Consider the following 26,060-nt stretch of genomic DNA (forward strand, 5'->3'; position numbering starts at 1 on the left):
TTTTGCGCCACTACGACCATGACATCTGGCGCTGCGTGGGGATTTCTTACTCTGTTAAGCGATAAAGTGAGTTTTCCGTGATTTGACGCGGCGGGAGTGCGAGACTAGTAGGGCAGCTCCAACGAATAATACATCATTTTTTATTGCCGAAACCTGCCATAATTTTGTCGGTGCGTGCTACAGGCTCTCCTGGATTCTGCGAAAAGAACGTGGTCACATCGATTCCTCATCCTGTCGAGCAGTTCCGCGATAACGCGTCGCCAGTAACACGTTGTTTGAACTGCTCTCCGGCGACGCATTCTAGCCTGTCTCCTGAACTTCTCTTGGCTCATATCGATACATCATCCTCAGTCAGCGGAAACCACTTATAATTTCCCCTATCAGCGTGCAAGAGGCAAGTTATACAGAACCGTATCTCATGTGCAGGAATGTATAGACAAATTTAAAGCCTAGCAAAGCTAACACTATGCCTGCTCTTGCTCTCTTTTTATTAAATTATATTGAACTCGTGACATATTGTCGTGGAGCTCGGGTTATGTGTTAGAAAAAAAATGTACACTTTCAAAAGCGTCGTTATTAAAAAATATAACCAGTCAGGGCTTGAAATCAGGTCTTTTCGTTTGCAGAGCAGGTGTTTTCTCACCACAGCACGGGATGAAAAGTCGAGTAAGCAAAGTTGAATGAAATAGTAGACAGTACGTCCACGCCCTGTCACTTTGGTTTGGTTGACAACGTACGCGGGTGGGTTAGTCGGTTTTCCGTATTTGAAAAAAAAAGGTAGCGCAAGCAAAGATCGCAGAACAGTAAAGTAGACAGGATGCACTTGTCCGGTCTACTTCAATGCCTTACTGCCGTCGATCGTGCGATTTTATGTTGCAAGTGTGGAAAACCAAAGAACCCAGCAGCGATTAACAGGGGTAGGACAAGGAGTGTCACTGAATCCACCGTTTCGACAAACGTACACTCTTGGTCAGCGCGGCAACTGTTTGCCTTGGCAGCTTCCTTATGAACTCGTAGATCACTTTCCCCCACACTCATTGGGAGAGGATGAGAATACGCCGGTACACCTAGTAAGAGGAAGTTGTGTGGAGTGTCAAGGAAGTCAAGAAAAGCTGAGCAGCCCTTAGTTTCTTGGGGTCTTACACCTTCGTAGACTAAAGCTGATCGTATCCTTTGTCCATTTTCGTACGTAAGTAGATTTTTCTTTTTCTTATCGTTTATACTAATTCTACAAATTTTTCTAAGTCAGTTCTAAACAACGTTTTCACAGTATAAGTGGGTTTCTTCATTTAATTAATATTTGGGTAATGCCGGTTATTTCCCCCTTGGCTCTCGAAAAGATGTGTTTTGGTACCTTCACTCTTCAACCAAAATGTCTTTATAAAGCTCCTTTTTTCTACCGTCTTTTACTTCCTCCTTCGTTTTCTTTCTATTTCTTTCTTTCCGTTTCATGTGTTCCGAATATCACAACTTCTTATTTCCTGTTTTCCCGGAACACGGACATGCGGTATTGTGAGCGCGTGCTTGCATTTTTTGGAACTGTTTCCATATTTGTCAGCAAGATTTCTAAACCAGCAGCGGTCCCCTTGTTCCCTCTCTATAACAACTGAGCCCCGCCGACCCCTCCCTTTGCTTCCTTTTCTCCTCATTTCCTCTTTCTTTTTTGAACAACTTCACTCTCAGTTACATGGCACACCGGCTTATTCTCCTCTTCGTTCACCCCCCTTGAGGGTGGTGGAAAATGAGCTACTTGTGCATAAAAAAGGGTGCTAAGGAAAGATGGTTCTTCCCTGACGAGGACAAGTCTTTTGCCGAAATATTGGCTTCAGTAACATTTATCGCTCTACCAGTGTTGATCACTTCAGGCCTACGTCTTCCTGTGAACTTCCAACTTGTTTTCTCCCAGTAGTGTACGTTGTAAATCCCTGCACCACTGTAATTGTAAATAAGCGACAACAGAGTCGGAGCAAATGATGTCTGTAAATGAGCAGCCTCGTCATGGCGTCAAAGCGTTGTACGCGCTTGTATACACACGCATTCTTAAGGGAAAAGGTTGAGTTTCACCTTGCATATCCCTACTACATCTCTTTCTTTCTCAAAAGCAAAGGTTATTGTAGAGGTGTTTTCTTTTTTCTAGGCTGTAGATACGAGAACAACGTACAAACGTTATTCGTATATCAGAAGCCACATGCGTTCAAAAGTGTCTCAGAACCAATTTTTTTGCTATCATATACGTTGCTCATCAAGAGGAAACGCTTAGGAGCTGGACCCCAGGTGAGTGGTTGCTGCAGTGATGGATCAAAAGAGCACGCGTATTCCTGAAAGGAAGGAAACGGGCCTCAGTACGGAACTGCTTACTGACATGTTCTGATACAACAGTAGAATTAATGAGAAGCCAACAAACACTGACACCAAGGACAACATAGGGGAAATTGCATGTGCTTAATAAATGAAATAAAGTAACGATAACTTAATGGAAATTACAGTGGATGAAAAAACAACTTGCCGCAGGTGGGAACCACATCCACAACCTTCGCATGTCGCGTACAATGCTCTACCAATTGAGCTACCGCGGTGGCGTTTCCCCATGCACTTTCTTGGGTATTTATGTGTACTAGTAGAACCCTGAGAGTGTTAGCCAGCGCCCCCACTCACAGACCTTGGCGGCGGACGTGGAACGTCTTTTTTTCCGCAGGCGTCACGAGAACGCGATCTTTTGGGGTGAAGGCATCTGGTCAATAAACCCACATATGCTACCTGAAGGCATCAATGTTGCCGATTCGAGACCCTCGTTATGTAATAAACGAGAAGCAAGGGGGTTAACCGAGGGACCCGATATTTACTAGTCATATAATGAGAAGCCAACAAACATTGACACCAAGGACAACATGTGGCTGCCGCCTCCGGGATTTGACACCGCGACATTGTGTATAACAGCGCAACGCCATAGCCGCTAAGCCACCACAGCGTGCCGCTGAAAAGGAAACAATACAATTACCAGCCCTGCGGCTTCGCCAAAATTTCTTCAGCGGTATAAACTACTCATGCATAACAAATTTAGTCAAAGAGAAATTTTGTTTCAGTCGGCCCTGCACCAAGCAGGGTAGAGTTCGGCGGTGTTTCCAGGAAGGACCTATGAAGCTTGATTTAAGCCTTTTGCAACTTCGAGCAGCAAGGCCGCACGCACAACTGAGAATGCAAACAGTGGCCGTCTGATGGCATTGCTTAAAAGCGACTAGGCACAGCCATTAGAAGACACTCCAAGCAGTTTGAGAGAAATTCTTGGGCAATGTTCTGCAGCACGCTGGGCTCATAGCGCCTCACCGAGCATGTGGAGTGTCCTCCTTGCACTATGCTTCTTCTAAACCTATCGAAACCCTAAACCAGCACTGGGAATTCATACAAATCTGTCACCAACAGCCAATGGCGGAGTAACAGGGGGGGGCCGGGGGGCCGTGGGCCCCGGGTGCCAGTTGGGGGTGGGGGGAGTGAGTGTTATATGTCTGAAGACACCCCTCTTTCCGCCGGCTTGACTGGGCGTAACTGGTTAAGATGCTCCGGTAACCAGTAGCCCGAGCTCATCTACCCGATGTACCAGAAGTGTAGTGCCGCAGAATTGTTGGCTGCAGCTTTATCAACATCCTACGGAATAATTGCATAAATGTGCTGGCTAAAAAATTTAATTTGCTAAGTGGTCGCGAAACCACTCGCTGTGCGCTCATGCTCGGAGCGGACGTCGCTAAACAAACAGTTAGGCCATGTGGCTCTTGGGTGCCTCTTCCGTTTAGTCCGCACGATCTTAAGGCATGATACCTTAAGCAACAGCTTAATTAACAATCATAGAGGAAACATTGGAATTCTGGAATTGAGGACCCCAAAGTGATGTTAATAACTTAACAAAAATTTCTTCTCTAAACAAAATGGTCTTGGGTGCTACAGCCTGCAGTACTTTGACACTGTGGGTGGCCCAGTATGGCAGTACCGAAATAAATATGAAATACTGCACCAGTGACGTCGATATTTCCATCCTCTCCATTGCGAGTGCAGAGCAACAGTAGCGCAAGCTTTCGCTGGCACGGGCCTCATTGCGGCCCCCCCTCTTTCTCTCTCTCTCTCTCTCTCTTTTGCATGGTAAAGCCAAGAATCGACGCGAAGCGAGCTCTGTTCCGTCCCCAACCTTGTGGCGGTACCGAAGCTCGGATAATGACGTTTGCCAATAGCAGCAAATAAAGAAAAGCTTAATGGATCAGAATGAAGAGAACTCGTAATTGTCATGGCGTTGTCAACCGCGCAGCAGGAAAGCAGATGGAGTTTCCTAATAGGCTGAGGAAATCATCGTCACTAACGCGCTATTTAATTTTTGTTTGGGTTCAGGGCTGCCCACAACCAAAATACTGCACGCCGTAGTAATACCTACGACGAATTCTGTGACGTTGTTGTTGGGGAACATATGACTGTCGGGCTTGAATTTTGGAAATGTAATATCGTCTCTAAAATCGCTAATTAAAATTCAATTAGGATTGTCTTGTTACTTGTGAGCCATATTTGCCACAATGCCGCATCTGTATTGGCTGCCAAGCGTTACAGTCTGACAGCAAATGTGCAAATGCGTTTATGACACGTTATCAGTGCAGTGCCCCTTGTGGTATTTAGTGCAGAAAATAAAACAGCGTGTATACCTGCTACATTCGCGATCTCAGGGAAAGAAAGTGAAGGGAGGGAGAGGTGGGACATGTGCGGTATCCAAGACGGCTGTGCTGATGCTGAAACAATACTCCCCCTCCCCAAAAATTTTCGATATCCTCGCCTTCCTCACTACAACCGGGGAGTGGGGGGGGGGGGTGACAGAAGACCTATGGGCCCCAGGGGCTGAACGACCTAGCTACGCCACTACCAACAGCGCTGGCGGAAAGATTTTCAGACTCTTTAGCAACTATGACTATGACACCCATAGATATAACTTTACGAGGCTGTTTAGGAGAAAGCAGAAATGAGGACGATTACAGCGCAGACTTCCCTATCGAAGAGTTTGGACATACCATTCTAAGTGGCCCAGTGCCCCATGTGACGGTATATATAACATGGTATATAACATGGTATATAACATATCACTCACTCTGGGATGTTGATGAATCGGTTCAACAATGAACGTTTGATTAATAACACGTTACTTGGCACTCTGGCAAAATTCCACTAAAGTGTAAGTCATCAGTTGTCATAGTTGTGCTACATGAAAGTAGGACTCTTGCCAAACCTCCTTAACCCTTATTGCCCCATTTCTCATTCATATGTTGAGAAGTTGCAAGAACGCATGGCAAACCAGCATCTTACTGACATGAATGGCCTTGAGCAGATCTGAACCTATATTTACCACAAAACGAGCGAAGTGGCACGTTTCTGTAACCCGCAACCACAGAGCACCATTTGAGCTCGCAACGGAAACATAGTACGTCGCATTCTTGAAGCACAAGAGTGCACAAATAAATACGTAATTTAGCATTGACTTACGTCGACAAGTTGAAGTATTAATATATTACCTAGTAATTCTGTAGAAAGCGTCGGAGGTCCGAAACAACTCCACTGCGATATGCGTTTAGTGGGTCTTGAGTGCGGCAGAGTGTGATCAATGACCGCACTGCTATCGTAGCTTCAGCACAATTGCATGCTAAGTACGATACGGAGTCTAGAGTCAAGGCGTAAAAGCGTTTTTTACTGATTACGAAACAGACTATAGTCAAGGAGTCGGCTTTCAATCAAGGAGTTGACTGGCTTTCTGTAAGCCATCACGTGGCGCTGGTGGACTCAAAACAGAAATGTATTAGATGTGGTTGCTACTTTGAATGTTAATGCTTCGCTGTATGGGCCCACTAGTATTTATCTATGCCTGCGAGCACATTAATGTAAGAAGCGCTCGCGTCAATCTGTCTCAGCGCATATAGACTCAGGAAGTCTCGGAATGCCGCGGTTACTTCACCGACTTCTCCCGTGTCTCGTGAACGAAGACAATGCTCGCTCGCTTGTTTGCGCACATTTAGTAAGAGGGCTCAACGACTGTTTGTTTGAGTAACATCCGCCATCATTGCCATGAGGGGCGTTGGCTGGCACTCCCAGGTAAGCCACGCGTACCTTGTTTCGGGGAGACGCTGATCATCGTGCCCTGGGTCAGATGTTGCACTCATAAAATGCCAATGAATGGGGATGTGCGAACAGCCGTCACCGTAGCTCAGTTGACTGAGGATCAGATCGTACGCATAGCATACGGAGGATGCCACCCACTGGTGGCAAGTTGTTTTTTCAACTTTCATTTCCCATTAGCTTATAATTTCTACATTTCGATCAAAACACCCGCCATGGTGGCGTAATATCTACGGCGTTGTACTGCTATGCCGGAAGGCGTGGAATGAAATACCGAGCACGGCAGCTGCATTGCGATGGGACGGAATTGCAAAAGCACCAGTGTACGGTGTACTGAGTGCATGTAAAGAACCGCAGGTGGTTCCCACTACGGCGTGCGTCATAATGCATATTGTGGTTTTGTACGTAAAACCACAGAATTTAATTTAAGTTTAGTGTCTATTAAAACAAATAATTTCCCCCTATACTTTTTTGGCTTCATGGTCTGTTGGCTTCATATATTTGTCACTAAGAACAATCAAGCCCCTTGGTTCCTCTTCTCCACGTTTATATAATAGGAGAGTGATATCTCTCCTAAGCATTGCTTGTAGGGGTTGTTGCGACGCCTGTTTCTCGAACCTCGACCTGCGTTACTATTGGGTAGCGTGGCGTTGTCGGCGGGCTGCAGGCGTCGGGTAGATCATGGCGACCGGCAAGGACTAGTGCGAAACTTGCACTGTTTAGTCAATGGTTCGTGAATGAAAAGAAGAGAATGTATGAATTGAAAAAGTACATTGCGGGGCCCCTTAAATAGGCCCACTAAAATTGGAGGCGGGATCTTGCTCACGTCAACGTCCCATGACATGCACTGACCTTGGTCGGGAATAGGCGGTGGATTCCTTCTCCCAGGTGAGTTGGCACGGGCTTGCCTCCTCTGACGGCAACCCGCGGGTCCTGTTAGGTTCACGGCAAGCGTTCTCCCATAGAGTTGGGCAGTTCGTGGAAAGGGTTCTCCCCTTGGTCGCACACACAAAGGGGCCTGTCATCACTGCGGGGCGCCTGCCAGACCGGCAACCACACGAGACAACCATGGCAAGCTAGGAATCCATCCTCTGTTTCGGTTGAGCAGTGTCTTTCGAGCATCTTTTTTTCCCGGGGAGTAACGCACCAACCATAACAGGGTGCTGCGAGTTCCGCTTGCATCGTGCATTCATGTTCCTTTGCGCTTGGCCCTTCCACATTTCATCGACTTCAAGCCAGGCAGGGTTCCACGGAAGTTACGCCAGGCGTAAAGTGGGACGCAAGCAGTAGCATCTCACAGTAGCTGTAATAAATGGAATTGTATTAAAGTTATGCGCATTCTACGATAACGCTAGAGCGATGACTTTCGGCGCAACTGCATGTTCGCCCAAGTTGCTGGGATGAAAACGTCCGCTCTCCAAGCCTAATCTGGTCGTCAGTGCATTCTCTGTAGACCATTTTCTGCAGGCTCTGTTGTCCTAAGAAGGCCGTTTCTGTGAAGGTCAAGGAGGCCTCAAAGGTTGTATCCCGACTTGGCACACGGACAGCATACGAAAGAGCACACGTCTTCGTATTTTGTTCTTGTTCCGAGTGGTGCTTCAAAATTCAGGGCCATTTCGAACAAACAAGCTTTATTGTTCGCGTTAAGGAAGCCTTTTAGTTTTTTTCCTGCTGTAGGTGTAACATGCAATCACATTTTTTTAAAGTAGGAAGCTGTAGAACACTAGGTGAGGAAACTATTACGATGAGGTTTTCTCCTTTTCTTTTTCTTGTTGCAGCGTGTATCTTTGCAGGAAGGCTGTGCGGCCCCTATCTTTTCGCGCTTTTTTTCACATGCCGCTAGCCTTGACAACCTCTAATTCTGAAGGCGTGCTACTCCTCGTAAAGCTTAATCTATCCTCTTGAAAATTGTTTGGGAGAAGTTGCAATCGGCATTCATGTAGCATTACGCCTACGTGTGCGTTTGTGGTGTTCGCTCTTGCTTTTAAAACTCTGCCGCAGTCTCTCCTGCTTTCTCTGAGCTGTTTTCTTATTCAGTGGCAACCTTTTTCCCCTTCATTCACCCATCACTTTTCGCTTCACGTAAAAGAGAGAGAGAGAGAGGAAAGAGGAAAGGCAGGGAGGTTAACCAGAGAAAAAAAAATCCGGTTGGCTACCCTACGCTGGGGAGAGAGGGGAGGGGGAGGTAAAGTGGAAACGAAGTAGAGATAAGGAAAGGAAGGAGCATAGACACACAATCACAATCGGTCACTGTCACCGAACACTGTCATCGCACAGCACACTGACACCTGTAGCACTATCAACATCTGTTCAGGCTACAGTCGCCTGTCCAGTTCTGTCGCCCTCAAGAACCGCAACAGTGCCCTCGTCGCCCTCTGCTGCGATGGCTTATGATGGCGGTATCTTAAAATGAGTTCCTCTGTGAGAGGTCTTTGTTCAAAGCGCGCTATCGCGGTTGCAAGTGATTGTCTCTGTAAAGTATATCGAGGACAGTCACAAAGAAGGTGTTGAAAAGTCTCCTCGTTACCACAGTCCTCACACGAGGCGTCGTCGGCCCATCCAATTCGGTAAGCGAAAGACTTGGTGAAAGCCACCCCTAGCCGTAGTCGACAAAGCAGGGTAGCTTCGCGACGACAGAGCCCAGCTGGAATACAAAGGCGTAGGGAGGAGTCAAGATGGTGGAGTCGGTAGTTGTGAAAACTTCCAGCGTTCCACAAGGATAACGTGATGTGACGGCTGATCATTCGAAGTTTTCGAGCGGCATCTGTCCTTGATAACGGTATCGGCTCCTCTTCGTCGCCTTGAAGAGTCGACCGAGCAGCGTTATGAGCGTGTTCGTTCCCTATGACTCCGCAGTGACTTGGGAGCCACTGAAATGTCACGTGGTGTCCTTTCTCAGTTAAGGTATGTATGAGTTCTCTAATCTCAAATACCAGTTGTTCGTGTGGTCCACGCCGCAGGGCTGATAGCAAAGATTGCAGTGCAGCCTTGGAGTCACTGAATATTGACCACCTTCGAGGTTGTTCTTGGTTGACGAGACGAAGTGCAGCGCGAAGGGCTGCAAGTTGCGCGGCCATCGGTGTCGTTGGGTGACATGTCTTGAAACTGATGGTGGTGGCTTTCGCTGGGAAGACCACGGCTCCAGAGGAACACTGGAGAGTTGCCGATCCATCAGTATAAATATGTACGTGTTCGGCGTACCTCTCGTGCAAAAGAAGCAGAGTTAGTTGTTTAAGAGCTGGTGATGACAGCTCAGATTTTTTCCTGATTCCTGGTACGGTGAGGTGCACTGCGGGTCGAGCCAAACACCATGGAGGAATCGATGGCTTAGTTGCGGGGGTGTAGCCTGATGGGAGGCAGGTGTAATACTCCGAAATCGTAGTACAGAAAGCTGCCTGCGGCCTTTCTGATGGTAGTGTTGCCAGATGGTGGGAACAGGCACGGGCAACATGCCTAATGTGCACTCGCAACACTTCTACCGCAATGTGTGTTTGTATAGGTTGGTCCTGAGCAATCGCAATAGTCGCTGCTGTCGATGTGCATTTTGGCAAACCAAGACAAACCCTGAGAGCCCGAGCTTGAATAGCCTGTAGAGCACGAAGATTTGTCTGGCAGGTGTTGGTCAGTACGGGCAAACTGTATCTCAAGAAACCCAGAAAAAGAGCCCTGTACAATTCCAACATTGCATGCACTGACATTCCCCAAGTCTTTCCTCCCAGAAACTTGAAAAGTTGGGAGATTGCTGTAAGACGCTTTTTCAAGTAGGTAACGTGCGGGCTCCATGAGAGATCTCTATCAATGATTATGCCAAGAAATTTGTGAGTCTTCTCATAAGAAATTATCTGGCCATTTATTGATATGGCGTAGGGTGTCATTGGTTTGCGAGTGAACGCCATCAGTGCACATTTGTCTGACGAGATTTCAAGACCTTGGTTGCGGAGGTATAAAGCTGATAGAGTAGCAGCTTTTTGAAGTCTTGCACGTATCTGAGGACGTGTCACACCCGAGGTCCATATACATATGTCGTCGGCGTACATTGATATCTTGATCGCTGCTGGCAGATGATGAACGAGACCAATGAGTGTGAGGTTGAATAGGGTAGGGCTTAGCACACCGCCTTGAGGTACACCTCGGTACGTGTAGTGTAGTGCGGTTTTACCATCACCGGTACAGACAAAGAACGATCTCATAAAAAGGTAATGAGAGATCCATTTGAAAACTCGACCACCTAGGCCAACCATCTCAAGAGCATCGAGGATAGCCTCGTGAGATACGTTATCGTATGCCCCCTTGACATCCAAGAACAGAGCTGTAGATAATCTTTTGCGTGACTTTTGAAGCTGGACGTACGTAGCGAGATCAACAACACTGTCTATGGAAGAGCGATCTCGACGAAAACCAGCCATGCAATTCGGTAACATGTTGTAGTGCTCCAGGTACCACTCCAAGCGGGCAAGGATCATCTTTTCCATTATCTTTCCCACACAGCTGGCCAGCGCTATTCGGCGGTATGAGGTGGTTTCAAGTGGGGACTTGCCTTGCTTCAGGAGAGGGACCAAGCGGCTTATCTTACATTCTTCGGGAACCATGCCATCCTGCCAAGATAAGTTGTAGAGATGTAACAGTTCTCTCCGTGCGCCATCACTCAGGTTGTTCAAGGCGCGGTAGGATATTCCATCTGGTCACGCGGATGAAGAACGCCTGCATAGAGCAAGAGCCGCTTCTAGTTCCTCCATTATGAATGGAAGATCCATGCGGCTGTCACGTGAAGCAGGGATGCGACTGGGGGCTTGAAAGCCTGGACCGGTTGCTTGGCCAGCGATCCTTGCACAAAAGTCTTCTGCAACATCAGCCTCTTGCCGCCCCTGGAAGAGCGCCAGCGCCTTGAATGGGAAGCGTTGTTCAGGGAAGGAACGTAGACCACGTATGGTTCTCCAGATGTGGGAAAGTGGCTTTCGGGGGTCTAGTGACTGGCAAAATCTTGCCCAACGTCGAGATGCCAATCTATCCATGCGACGTTGAAGTTTCTTTTGTAGTCGTCTGGCTGTCCTAAGGTCTTCGGTGGACTTTGTTCGCCGGTAACGCCGCTCCGCACGACGACGGAGCGCACGAAGTCGCTCCAACTCTATATCCAATTCCGTGTGCTTCGACGAAACCATGACCGTGCGCGTGGCGTGTAGCATTGCAGACTTGATTGCTTCCTCTAATCCAGAGGACAAGCCCTCTCGACAAGCATCCTCCATGGTGGAAGTAAAAGTGGTCCAATCAATTAATCGAATGGTGTTCCGTGGGGTGGGACTGGACATTCCTTTGATGACAAGGTATGTGGGAATATGATCACTCCCGTGTGTCTTGATATCCGGAAACCATTTAACATATCTTGTGAAAGTGCTGGAGACGAAAGCTAGGTCAAGACAGCTGCTATAATTCACGCCTCGTATAAACGTTGGACTGCCGTTATTCAGAAGTGAAAGGCCGTGGTTACAGGCGAAGTTTCCAAGTCTTTGCCCTCTTGCATTTGTTTTTGCGCTTCCCCATGCTATATGGTGCGCATTAAAATCTCCGATGATGATATATGGGGCAGGGCACACAGACAAGATGTTCGTTAATCGTTTGGGATCAAAGATACTTGAAGGCGATATATAAACGCCTACAAGTGTAAACATGAGTTTGCCCTTTTTAATGGTGAGGCAAACGTATTGATTTTTATCATGAGGCGGAATCGGCTGGCGAACATAGGTCAGTTCTCGACGAATAAAAACGATGACTTTGCTGCATGCATTAGTTGTTGCGGACATAACAGCTTCGTATCCCGATAATCTGACTGGTTTTGACACATTAGGCTCACATATGACAATGATTGGGAACAAATTAGTATATATATACTGACGAAAGTCTGAAAGGCGTGATTTTAGTCCTCTTGCGTTCCACTGTATGATTGACGCTGCCTTGACTTCCTCTCGAAACGATGGGCGATGGCTGGCCATGTCTCTATTCGAGGGACTCAAGCACTGGGCTTAAGGCGTCCAGTACTTTCAGTGCATTTTGAGCAGACGTAGTTCCAAGGTTCGACAGAATCACTCGAATGGCATCTATGAGGGGACGCAGCATTGAAAGGACTTGATCTGCTTTGGGCGTGGCATCAGCGGCAGGAGTAGGCTCCCGAGCGGGCTTGACAATCTGTAGTTCTGTGGGAGATTGCTGGCTCGGAAGCGCAGGCCATTCTTCTTGAGACAAATTCCTTTCAGGTGACTTCCTTGCGCTGTTCAGCCCCTTTTTGGCCTGATTGGAGAATGTGGGTGCTACAATGGAAGCGGCCCTCTCCTTTCGCGGCTCTGCCTTTTTTGAGGAGGTTCGGTGACGCCGACGCCGACGCCGGATCGTTGCAGCAGCCTCCCTGTGTGTCGAATTGTCCCGAACCATTTGCTTGAGAACAGCGACCTCTGTCTTGATGCGAGGGCAGTCCCTAGACGAGGCAGCATGGGAACCATTACAGTTGCCACACTTTAGGACAGTAGCCCGGCACGTCTCCTCCGCGTGAGGTTCAGCACAACGGGGACACAGTATGGAGTTTGGGCAGACACCCTTGACATGTCCTAGCCTAAAGCACTGATGGCATTGAAGAGGCCTTTGTACGAAGGGCCGAACAGGGTGTCGGAAGTGACCGACTTTGACGTGTGTTGGTAAGCAATCTCCTTTGAAGATCAGTTTGACGCAGCGCGATGTTCCAAGGCGGCTCACACGCGTGATGACAACACCCTCACTGGCTGGTTTGACGAGGATAGGCAAGTCCGCGTTGGGAATGGCGACATCGATGTCATAAATGACACCTGCTGTGGATGCGTCATCCATCGGGATATATGAACGCACTTTGATGCGCCCTAGCACCGAGATTTGCTTCAGTTTTTCGAGCGCACTCCCGTTGGTAACATCGATTGCGAGGACATTTTTACGTGTATTTATCCGAATGTCTTTAATTTCATTCGGCACGACCCCTTCCAAGAAAACAGATAGTTCTTGCCTGTTTAGCAGTCGGAGGTTGTTTGAGGGCTCTTCGGGTACGAACACGATGGCGTGAGGCCAGCGTTCAGGCCTTGACTTCAGAGTAGCCGTGCTCGCTTGCGTCGATGGGTTCGCGTTGACAGTCCTCCTTTTGGCCCTCTTTCTGCGGACAGTGATGAAGCTATCATCCGATGAGTCTTCATCCGACATCGAGTATAACTCAGTGTCCTCGGTGTCACTGAGCACGCTTCCTCTCTTCCTCGTGAGGGACGGCCTTGATGACCTCTGGCCAGGAGGGCCTCTGGAAGGCTCCGCGTCCATGGCCACAAAACCGGGAGCCGAGGCACCAGGAAATTCCGAAGAATTCGTCGGAAACCAGAGAACACAGATAGAAGCGTTCTAAGAAGAAGGCACTTCGTCACTTCACGTAAAAGCACTGAATTATAGTGCAGCTGTCCAGAGCACCTGGACAGAAATGGGGTTAGAGTCACGTGGTCGCGCGGTATTACTGCCATTGATTTCTATTTTGTGAGAGCCGGTTTTGCTACTACGTTTTGTAATCGTATGTTTACGAAGCCGTTTGTCTTTCTAAGCCGCCAGCTATAAGGTAGGGCTCACAAGTAGATTTTCGCGTCGCATTAAAGTCACAAAGCCCCCCTTTTTTAGTTAATTAATACGCCAAGCACTCCGCCTAGTCTGCTGCCTTTCAGCTGCGTTTATCAGGCAGCGGAGATTTTCTTTTATCCCGACACCAGCGACCTGCGCGCTGTTTTAAAGTGCAAGTGAAATATCTCCCACTAACTCAGAGACTCCGTGACATTTCGTTCCGTTAGGTCACCGAATTTTGCCACGACCGGGCTTACAACGCACCGCGCCGCACGTCGTGCGATCGAAATGGCCGCTCTAGCTAAGCAGGCAAGTAATACGGAAACGAAAGCAGTTGAATTACGAGGTTAAGAAGAAGGAGTAATAAAATTTGTACGTGTCACCTGCATCGAGAATTATTTTTTGTTTAAACGTCCCGAAGGTTAAGAAGAAGGAGTAATAAAATTTGTACGTGTCACCTGCATCGAGAATTATTTTTTGTTTAAACGTCCCGAAGGCTGGTTGACAAAGAATCGAACGATTATCAAAAGAACCCCCCCCCCCCCATCACACACGGAACTCGAGGGAAAGAAATGTTGACTTTCGATGACTCATAGGGGTCTGAAAGAAATTGAAAGCTGAATGTAAGTGTGATTCAGTTTCCAGTACTTTACCTGGAGTGTAGTTAAAGCTAAAGGAAAAATATTCCTCACCGAAGTTGACTGTATTTTCTTTGGGCAATAAAAAAAAGCTGGTGGACGCCTTGTAAAAATAATAATGGGTAAGGAAAGGTCAAAAGGGGAAAATACGCAGCTCCTGGACCAAGCCAAGTCACATCTAAGACTTCTTTATTTCGCTCAAGGACAGTGATGCCTGTGACTCATGCCTTTTTTCAGCTGGACAGGGCGGCAAGGAAGTTAAAAGCAAGGTGGAAGGTGATAGCACCAGCAGCGTTTATGTGCCACATTTTTTCGTGCGTGCTCCTCATTTTTTCAGCCTCACCCAACTTCGCCCTGCGCAACTGTGTCGTTACCATCAAAACACGGCATATCAGCTTTCAAGAGTTGACTGAATCTTCAAAGATGCGTGCGCGTGTTTGTGTGTTTGTGTGTGTGTGTGTGTGTGTGTGTGTGTGTGTGTGTGTGTGTGTGTGTGTGTGTGTGTGTGTGTGTGTGTGTGTGTGTGTGTGTGTGTGCGCGTGTGAATAATGAATGAGCTCATTAGGCCATCGTAACGTCCCTAAGCATGCCCAACGTAAAAGTGCGATCAATGGTAAGTAGAGGCGGTAACGGCACTGTTGGTGCCATCTATAACGTGGACATTTACATTTCGACCAACGACTTGCCAATATTAATAAAGCCAACAACAAAAGCCACTCTCATCACGCATCTCACGAGAGTCGGAAACACGCTGCGTGAAGCTTGTGTTTGAGGGAGACTGCCTTCCCTCTCATGTCAAACTTGGCCATGTCCGTTGTCCAATATGAAGTTACATACCGAAGCTCCTGCACTGCCACAAGCGCTTCAAGATTGGTCATGTAAAAAGCGTCTGTGTGAACAATGCTGCGTGCCCGCAGTACAATGAATCCCATTCAGAAGACGCCTACCACGCGACTGTCCTGAAGTGCCTTAATTGCCGCAGTTCCCACGAGGCCTCATCGTAGGGCTGCCTACAGGTCCGGAAGGAATTCGTAGTCCTAAAGCGCATGGTTCGGGATCATTCAACAAAAAGCGAGGCTGCTGCTATATTTAGGCGGGGACAGTGTCACCACCGAAGAGCGCAACGAAACGCCGCAACAAGCAACATGCCGTCTTCCTCCAAAGCGGCTGTTAGATCAACGTGGGGTGCCACCATGAAATACACCGCGAAAACGATGAAAGTGGCAAGACTCAATCATCCTGCAGAGTGGCGCGCACTTCCAAACGCACGACCTGCCACGAAGACACATCGGATACCACCACCATCGACACCCTCACAAACCGCTGATGCATCGACGCCTGATGATCGCCAGGTTATAATAATCTTGCGGTCACTGATCACTACTATGCGTGTTCTACTCGGCAACATGAAAACCCCTTCGGCGCAGACGCTGCAGGGGCTGGACACCCTGGGTCCAGTGATTGCGGCTATACAGGGTAAAGCAATGACCCACCAGGTGCCATTGTATCGAGAGGGGGTGAAGAATGCATCTATCTTTCAATGGAATGCCAGAGGACTTAAGTCGCGTATGTCCGACTTTCAACAGTTTTTATTCATGGATCGGTTTCCCATTGTTGTCATTTGTGAGTCAAACCTGTCATATCCCACCAGCCTTTCCGGGTATGAGTGCATTATGTCCTTCACCCACGGGCAATGCAGCAAGATTATTGTTTTCATACGCCGTGACTCGACATATGTTCATCACCCAGTGTCACCTGACAATGAAAACCAGCATGTCTGTTTGACTGTGAAGAAGAGCAAGGTCTCTTTCACAATTCTGGGAGCCTACTTATCACCATCAAGTCCTCTAAACTGCGAGCGCTTACGGGAAATTTTGACGATGACTCCACAGCCGTGGTTGATCCCTGGAGATTTCAATGCCCACTACTATCTTTGGGGAAGCTCCAAAGTTAACTCGATGCCCGAAGATTGGTGTCATTTGCATCTGAACGAGAACTTTGTTTGTCAAATTATGGAAGCCCTACCCATCAGCGAGGAACAAAGTATGGTAGCTGCCTCGACCTTAGCTTTGTTTCGCACTCCTTTAACAAAATGGTTCAATGGTTCTCAGACTTGGAAACGCTTGAAAGTGACCACATCCCAACTTATCTCATAATTGAGGGGCCGACTAGCTCCAAGTTCTCCAGAGCCGTCCAATGCATCGACTAGCCGAAATGTAAATCAATCCTGGGGGACTGCTATCGAGACGACACACCCTCCAGCCTAGGGGACGCTATGAAAGGTGACTTAGAGGTTGCCACACATTCGATTTTGAAAAGTTCCGCACGTACCGAATTCGGCATCGAGCTAGAGAAACTTCGGGCAATTCGCTGCCGCGTGGAACAACGATATAGGCGCCCAAAGTCTATTCATGATTTGAGATTGGCCAGGTGCATACAGAACAAAATACAGCGTTGTATGAATAAGCTGGCTTCACAACGATGTATGTCTTTCTGCGAGTCGCTGGATCCCCAAAAGCCTTTGTCTCTTATATAGAGAACTGCTTGTGACCTCTGTGTTACCCCTGAACAGCGCCACCCATTTATATTCCCTGGCTTTTTACCTACAATGCAGAGAGATTGAAATCGCAGAATCCTTCTGTAGGATGATTGCCGGTGAAGCAAATTTCACTGGAATGCAGAGTCCCGACCACTAACCATTCTCACGTGATCACTCGTATGGAGCGTCGTTTTTCTGTGGACGAACTAGAGGCTGCGCTTGCATTATGCAGGCGCTCCTCTACGCCAGGGCCAGATGCCATTACATACCGCGCTCTGTGTAACCTTGGTGAATGAACTCGAAAGACACTCCTGCTCCTGTAGAACCACTCGTGGCAGACTGGCACAGTTCCCTAGGAATGGAAGTCAAGTCGCCTGCTACCGGTCCTCAAAACAGGCAAGTCGCCTTTGGACATTGCATCATACCGTCCTTACGCGCTTGCTAGTTGCGTCGGAAAAGTATCGAAACGAATGGTTATAACGTGTCTGGAGTGGTACTTAGAGTACTATAAAATTTACACACACAGGTTGACATGACTCATACGCGGCCGTTCATCTATAGACAACGTTGTCGACTTGGTAACGTACGTCGAATTCCAGATGGCTTGTAAACGCTTGTATGCTGTTGTGTTTCTAGACGTTAAAGGGGCGTCTGATAATATCATCTCTGAAGCCATCCTTATAGCGTCAGAATTAAAGCGTTAGAAGCAATAGGACTTCATGGCAAGGTATATCTCTGGGTCCATAGCTACCTACAGATGCGATCATTCTACGTGCTCACCGGGGATGTTCCGACACCTTAGTATTACAGTAGCGGCGGAGTCCCTCAGCATACAGCACTAAGCCCAACGCTTATGTATTTAGTCCTTATTCGACTACTCGAAGACCTGTGAAACACCGTTCAACTCTCTATCTATGCCGACATATCTATCTGGACGTCGGGAATGACACGGCTTCAGCTTCGCGCTCGGCTTCAGAAGGCGACTTCATCGACATCATGCTACTTTCGAAAACAAGGACTGAGGGTGACGTGGAAAAAGGGCGCAGTGGTAGCATTTATCCGGAAGGCAACGTCTGCAAACGGCATATCAATCAATTGACAAGTGATACCATCCAGCAGAACTCACAGGCTCTTGGGGGTTGTGACTGTGATTGACAGAGACCTGTCTTGGGCTCCTCTTGTGAACCACGTTGAAAAGCGACTGATTGGGTTTTTGTCATCTATTAAGGCTCCTTGCAGGAAAGAACCGGGGGATGTACACACAATCCATGTTGCAGCTGTGCAGGGTGTTGTTTGTTTGGTTCCATCCGGTATAGCCTACCTGTTATATCCGGCACCTGCAAAACTAATTTGCGTACAGTTCATAGCATTCAGGCCCAAGCTCTGGGGATGTACCTTGGATTACCACAATGTGCATCAACGGCTGAAACTATTGCCATTGATAAAGAATATTTACTCAAGACGCGCATCGCTGCTGAGACAGTGCGTGCACATGTCAGACACATTGCCTGGACCACTTGCCATCACTTCGCCGCACTCCCCCTTGGAAAGACCCCGCGCGTCATTTAGCCCAACTGCCAGTACATATCGTACCTCGCTTACATCGGGGTACACGCCTGCGGCCAGGTCGGTGTCTCCTCCATGGTGTTTGTGCCGTGCTGAAGTGCGCCTCAGAATTCCCGTACCTCAGAAAAGTTAAATCTACCACCGCTTGGACTAAAACAATCGAGCTCACTCCTGTTCCAGAAATACAGTACCCACGTACACATCTCTACTGACGAATCTACCACATCGAGCAGTTCTAGGGGTGCTGTGTTTATACCGCTAAGAGTAGTAACACTGCGATTCAAGACGGCACATGTCACGACGTCGACGGCTGCAGAACTCATGGCTATGCGCAGTGCGCTTCAGTTTAATGACACAGACAGTCCTGGTACATGGGCCTTGTTTTCCGACTCGGGACCGGCTTTACACAGAATGCAGTCAGTTCTCCGACATGGAGCCCACGGGCAGCTTAGGTGCAAACTTGTCAGACTTCATCATGTCGTCAAGCAGAAGGGCCACGACATTATTTCGCATGGCTACCTGACCACTGCGGAATCAGTGGAAATGATCAAGCAGACAAAGCTGCCCGAGAGTCACACCAAGAACAACACAGCATTCCCATTCCTCTTTCCAGGACAGACGCTGCAAGGCAGCTCCGTCACCTGGCACGCAAGCTCTCTTTAACAGAGTGGAACACCCTAAATATAAGACACACCAGGTTGTACGAACTGATCAACCCGTCATTCCAAATCGGACCTCCTCCCGGGCTTCACCGACGTGAGGCATCGGTTCTATACCGGCTGTGGTTGGGATTGGCTTTCACGAACGCGCACACTACTTTTATTGGTATGACCGACAGTGCGGCATGCGACATCTGCGGCGCGGAAGAAAGCATCGAAGATTTATTGCGCCAGTGTCATCGATTTCAGTCGGAAAGTCAAATGTTATCTATTGCATTGCGACGACTGGACAATCGGCCATTGACCGTGCAGGTGCTACTTGAAGTCCGTCCCCATTGCTCGTCAGCCCACAAAGCTGGGAAGGCACTTTTTTCTTTTTTTGAGGGCGACTGGCCTATCTGACCGCCTTTGACTTACTCAGGCCCTCCGCGTGTCTGCGCGAGCTCACCACGTCTTTCTCCTCCTTCCCCCTCCCTCTCACTATCTCATCTTTCTATTCGCTCTTTCTCGTCCCCCGGAGTAGGGTAGCCAACCAGACGCATTTGTGGTTAGCATCCCTGCCTTCTATCTTTCTTTCCTCTTCCTCTTCCCTATCGTAAAGCCTAAATGTACCCACTTGTTTTATCATGACAGTCAAATCTCCATAAAAGTCTCCGTGAAATTGGGCATAGCTTTTTTTTGGCCACGAAGCCTCATTGTCGACAATAAGATGAATCATGTAATTATGTCAAATTTCTGAGATGTGTAAGAAACAATAGTGCGTTGCTTTTTATTTCCAGCGCTTCTAGTTCCACTTCAAGAACGCGCACGCGTGTGGCTGGGCTGTCGAAACACAATCCACGATGGCGCAAGATATTCTCAATAAGTACGCCTGAGTAAGTGCTTATTCACAAAGTTTCTTTTACAAGGGCATACAAATTCCCAAGAATGAAAACCACAGTTTTAATACTGCGCTAAGCGGGAAAAAGGGCATGATATAATTAAAGAGCACCCAATGGCTCACCAGAAACTTTTCAAATAAACGAAGAGAAAAGCTCGTCTTATTTCTCTTAGCATTCAAAACATTCCAACGACCGTGACATGACAAAGAACTCGAAACGACGTACATGCCCTGACTGTTATTTTCTGGAACGCCCGCTTTTGTACCACAAAGCATATTTTTACACTCTTTTAGTTCATTTAGTTCACGAGCTCCTTTTAACTTACTTTATCGTCTCGTTTTCGTACCAGCCCAATATGTTCTAGTGACGCAAGTGCTGTGGCAACTCAATAAGGAGATAGAGAGAGAAGTAATAAACATCTTTATTGAGGGGCTGCTCAAGCGTTAAAGAACTTAAAACAGACTATGCATATTCACAAGAACAAGTAATAAATTCGTTTGCTTTAAACGCTTTAAACCGCTGCAACAGCAAAAAGCAACACAGCTGGTGGTATTTTCTATTTCCGTATCATTCCGTCCTCGATATTAAAAAAGGCTAATAAAGGGGAAAAAACGGGATAAAACAAGGCTAGAATAACTACGCGGGTACTTTCCCAAAAAACGCTGGCATAGACGCCGTAGTATACGGCAACTTACATACCGAACGTATACGTTGCCTCTCAGTCGCACAGAATCATACGGAATGCGAGGCTAAACATCCGTGTTGTGCGCATCACAGCAGAGTTTCCGAGCCATATAACACGTAGGCGCACGGAGTACTTTTGAGTAGCTGAAAGAAGCGGCACCGAAAATCACTTTGTTTCTCAAGGTTAGTTTTAGTAAACCTTGGACTGAACCTTGGAGTAAGCTTAGAGAGACAAAGCAAGCTCACTGCCTTGCATTTTCAATTCCTTGTGCTCTCAAGGACGTATCCGTGACCATAATACAGAGATAAAAAAAGTGAGAGACCTTGGGTTCTGGTCTCATAAAAATTTGAGTTCTCAAAGATTACTTCTTTTTTTCAAAGTGTTGGCTTACTCGCGGCGTCTTAATCCTTCCGTCAATGGACCATTGGTCTAAATGAGTGCCGAAATAAATGTCCTAAGGGCAGTGTAACGAAATTAAGGAGCTGTGGTCAGGGAAGAGGGAGGGGGGACAGGGAATGGAAGGAATCGTGCGACTCAAGCTGCGCACGACAGCACATTTGCTATAACGAATCGGCTTATTAGCCATCTGTGGTACCCTTAATGATGTGCCGGTGACCGACAGTGGTCTCTTTCAAATTGCGCAGTGGAACAGTAAATGGTCCCTAAACATCCTCACTGCAACAAGTATACGCCTCCAGGAACATGGTTTTTTTCAAAACAGCGAAGCTTTTTTTTTTCATTTTTGCCTTCCTCGCAGACTTTTAGCGCATCTTCCCGGTCGGTTTCTCGCCGACTAAACTGTGCCGATATCTTAGAAATCGTAGAATAAAAATTGGACCTATCCTACGTAAAAGAATTGTGGCGGATGTGATGCAGTGGTTTTGCAAGAGTGAAATCAGGAATGCGGTGACGCAGAGGAGGGGGTTGAGAGACAGCTGTGTGCTGAAGCCGCGACTCGAACAGAAGTACAGCTGATTTCAATGAAGGCATCGCTGTCTTTACTTATCCTTATTGATGGTTTCTCCGGCAATATTAAAAGCGAAGCTTTTCTTTGCGAACCGCGCCGGGTTTCATGACCCTGGCTGCGGCGTGGCTGTTCCGTTGCTGATAGGCCAACCAATCACAGCAAAATACGCGCGCCGCTGGGTTGCTTGCAACGCCACCAGATGGCACTCCCCTCCGCGCATCCGTGCGGAGGCGAGCATTGATTCAAAGTGGAGCATTGACTCACAGTAGAGTAAGAAAACTAGGAAGCTTACCAGCATGTATATGACCTGTATAGTAGGCAACATGGCAACAAACAACGTCAAGCAGAGAATCAGAGAGGATGAGATAATCTCTTCCATGGGGTGGCGGCAATGGAAAAGAAGCCTGCCATGAGTAACTACTTAAGATGAAAAAAGAGGAGAGATCGAGGAGAGATCAGGATGCCTTAGAACATGCACTTATAGGGCGAGGTACAACAAGGAAAAAGACGCATGTGCTTGCTGCGGCAAAGCCAGGGAAAAGATGGAGCATGTTGTATTAGAATGTGAAGATATCGGCCCAGTGGTCGATTTAGGTACCTCTGACCTCCTTGAAGCTCTTGGGTTCATCGAGAGCTGGGGAAAAGTAAACATTAGTAAGAGGTGGTTGGAATATTGGTGGAAGAAAAGTCGGGAAACGACAAATAATGGAGGCGTTCGAAAACAATGTTCACAATGGGGGTTCAGAAAGTTTGGTTATGGGAATTCATCGTGGGTTCTTTTTTCCTTTTCTTTTTGTCTTCTTTAACATAGGTCGGACATTAGGCAATGTAATAACAAGAGTTTGGTGGCGCGACCCACTGCCCCGTTCCAAAGGGGACAATCATAGCATCCATCCATCCATCGGCCGCGCCGGCCATGTGGGGGAAAGAAAAAGAGAACCCGAAAGCTCGCCTTCGCGCATTCGCGGCTGCATGGTAATGATGAAGTAAACGCTTCTAGCGGAGAGAATGGATTCGAATTGCGCTACGTACTACGTATACGCATGCTGCCTCTGAAACCATGATGCATTCAAGGTGTCCGTCGTTTGAAGTTTGAGTTTATTCATACACGAAACACAAATAAATAAATCTAGTATACAGACGAGGGTCCCGAAGTATTATTACTAAACACGGGACCCTCGGTTAGACACTGCAACATAATTGTATAATTGTTGGCAGCATAACAGTGAATGACGTAACAATCTACTAAAAATTAAATTATGAGGTTTTACGTGCTAAAGCCACCTTCTGATTATGAGGCACGCCGTAGTGGGGGATTCCGGACCACCTGGGTTTCCTTACCGCGCCCCTAAATCTAAGTACACGGGTGTTTTCGCCTCCATCAAAATGCGGCCGCCGTGGCCGAGATTCGATCCTGCGACCTCGTGCTTAGCAGCCTAACACGATAGCCACTAAGCAACCACGGCGGGCTATTATGTCATATACGAGAAAAACAAATGTTAATAAAGAATACAGCTTAAGAATGTTCTGTTATGTGGCGTAACAGAAGTAACAGTAGCAGTGTAAAAAAAATTATACAGTGGTTAAAAGTGGAAGAACAGACAAAAACGAATGAAAAAATAAGGATATGGTGCAGCGTGAATATTGAAATGAAAAGAAAAAGACAGTTAGGTGGTGGAGGTGTGAGTCGGAACTAATAGTACTTACTTGAAAATGCAAATTCGTATTACGGAAAATTAGCAAAGGTTAGCTGAAAATCTCTTAGCGAAGGTTTGAAACACCGAAATGTAGGCAGTATATCAAGTGAAGCAGGAAAATTATTGCAGAGCGTAATGGCAGCTATTGTAGACGTTTTTTTACCACATTCAGCGCGAAGGATTGGTAACAAAATTTATGATTAGAAGCAGTCCTATTGGTGTTGGTATTCCTAACGGAGCTGCTTTGAATTTATTGAAAGGACAGTTGGGAATGGAGCAATTGGAGAAACATAATTGCTAAATTGTATCTGAATAACTTTTTTACAAATAAAATTTTGGACTGCTCAGGTAGGCCGAGAGCATTAGAACGACGTGAACTGCGGGTTATATAACGTATTGCTTGATTTTGTATATGCTGGATTGAAGACAAATAACATAGATATGTATTGCCCCAAACGATTAATCCGTGGTTAATGTGCGAATGAAGGAATACAAAGTAGAGTGAAAATAAAGCACAATGAGAAAAGTTGTGGCGGGCCTTGGTAAGCGCACGGATTCCAAACGCCTACTTCAGCGTTTCATGGTTTACCTGCGGTTGAAACTTCAGATGGCTGTCTGTGATAACACCTAGAAAGCAAACGGAATGGCTAATAGGAATAGAACGATTGGCTAGACAGATTGGAGGTGACTAGACAGATTAGCCTCAAGATGACTTTGAAAGCTCCCGAATCACATTTTCGGCATACATACCTGCTGCATTCGAAAAAAAGAAAATCTATCACCTGGTTAGAGACAAGAGGAAAAAGTATCGTATGTATCGACAGTATGGAAAATGCGGGCAGAATATGCTCTTCTTTTTCTTTCTTTTTTCTTCTTTTTTTGTGGCTCACGCTACCTACTAAGCAGTCCTATTATCATGTCAAAACCGTTTCTTTTCAAAGCAGCGCTCCAACATAACACAGCTACAGTGCCGTTGACTTTGCTTAGGACACAATGAGATCTTCTGTTTCCTTTATCTGTGCTTTCGGTTCTATTTTATTTATTTATGCATACTGCAGGCCGTAGTCGGGTCCAAGCAGGAGCGATGAACAAAAAAAAGATATAACACACGAACTTAAACTTAAGTAGGCTCTGTTAAGAAAAGACTTAGAGGAGGTACGTTGTGATATATTTTTCCCTCTCTTCTCACCGCGTGACTTTTTGCTTTGTGCGAATTATGAGCTCCTTTGTATCGGCTTTGCGTTGTAAGTCAAAGCAGTCTGGAAAGCTTCTCGTGGGAAAAAAGAAAAGAACTTACCCTTCTGTAGGTTTCTAATTAAATCGGGGTATTTTGAATATGAATACGACTCAGAGGTTTAGAAGAAATAGTTCATTTTTTTCAATAATAAAGAAGATTGATAGTTAATTCGAAGGAAGGACGAGGAGTTCACGAGGATTGAAAGCCGCTTTTTTACCTCGGACGTTATATTTTTTCCAGTGTGATAATAGCTTTGATTTTGGGAGAGAGTGAAATAAGGTAGGTATATAATAGAATATATAATATAACAGTGTTTATTTCCATCTTGAAACGACAGAAAAGACAGAGAAGCTGCAGGAAAAGCTGTTCTAAACAGCTTGAGAAAGCTGCAGGTCCCATTATCTAGACAGCAGCGAAAACAGCATACAGTTCATCAAAGTACACCAAATTCAGCAAATTGCACATACCAAATGAGCGGCACAAACCATAGACTAAAAATTTTAAATACATATGCTCCGGTACATTTCGCTCAACTCCCAGAAACTATATCTTAAACAAATTGAAATTCACACACTGATAAGCGTTTAGGAGAGAAGGGAACGTATGATGTACGTGTACGCTCCATTCCAGAGTTTAGGCGAGATAAAGGCACTGAACAAGTTTCATTGTGTCTTGTAGTATGAATTGCTTTTTTTTCTAGTAGCTCAGCCACGTTACGTATATGGTTTATGTTGTTTTGTGTTTCCTGTTTCAACCATATGCTCAAAAGATATTTATACAATTATGTATATTTATAACGCATGCTTCGATAAGGAAGTCCACAATCGAGCTTTGTAGGGTGCGTTATAAACGTGTACAAAAACTTTTTTGTAACCTTTCAATTATTTCTAAACAGGAGTGAGTTGCACTACCCCCAAGCACTAGATGACAGTAAATAAGGCACGAATAGAACAGCGAGTAATACAATAATAATTTTGTGGGCTTTGGAAGAATGCGGTATATTTGACACTACCTGCTGTACCAATAACTTGAGAACGTTTTGTTAGGAGTTAGCTGGTGCAGTTTTTCCATGACATACTCGGAGAAAAACACAACGCCTAAGGATTCAAAAGTATTTACAATCTCTGTCTAGTAGAAGCCTACAGCGAGGGAAACGAGAGAGACGGAGGCACACAAAGTACGCAGCGCTGTGAATGCGTGCATTTTGTGCCTCCTTTGTCTCCGTCAGTTCCCGCGATGTAGCCTTCTATTATGCTCAACCAACAAGCCCGACTGGTTACTCGTCCCAATATCGATCTTTCGTAAATTTAGTGTAACACTCTGATGTATAACATGTGCTAACGTAACGTTTGCCGTCCGTGAAAACGTTTATACATAAAATTGCATGTTGCAAGGCGTAGTTTCAAAATAGTCCACCTCCCATAATATTATCTTAAGTAGATCGCTGC

At 46.6% G+C, this 26,060-nt stretch overlaps 1 protein-coding gene across 1 annotated transcript in view; it reads left to right on the forward strand.

Moving 5' to 3' along the window:
• The window catches only part of LOC139057269 (phosrestin-2-like), a 789,714-nt gene that overhangs the window by 509,591 nt on the left and 254,063 nt on the right, over nt 1-26,060 (forward strand). The window contains exon 5 of the mRNA XM_070535167.1: nt 19,925-20,020. Coding sequence (XP_070391268.1) covers nt 19,925-20,020 — 96 coding nt within the window. The remainder of the gene's footprint in view (nt 1-19,924; nt 20,021-26,060) is intronic.

Source organism: Dermacentor albipictus, chromosome 1 (genome assembly GCF_038994185.2).
Source record: "Dermacentor albipictus isolate Rhodes 1998 colony chromosome 1, USDA_Dalb.pri_finalv2, whole genome shotgun sequence".
Classification (NCBI taxonomy): Eukaryota; Metazoa; Arthropoda; class Arachnida; order Ixodida; family Ixodidae; genus Dermacentor; species Dermacentor albipictus.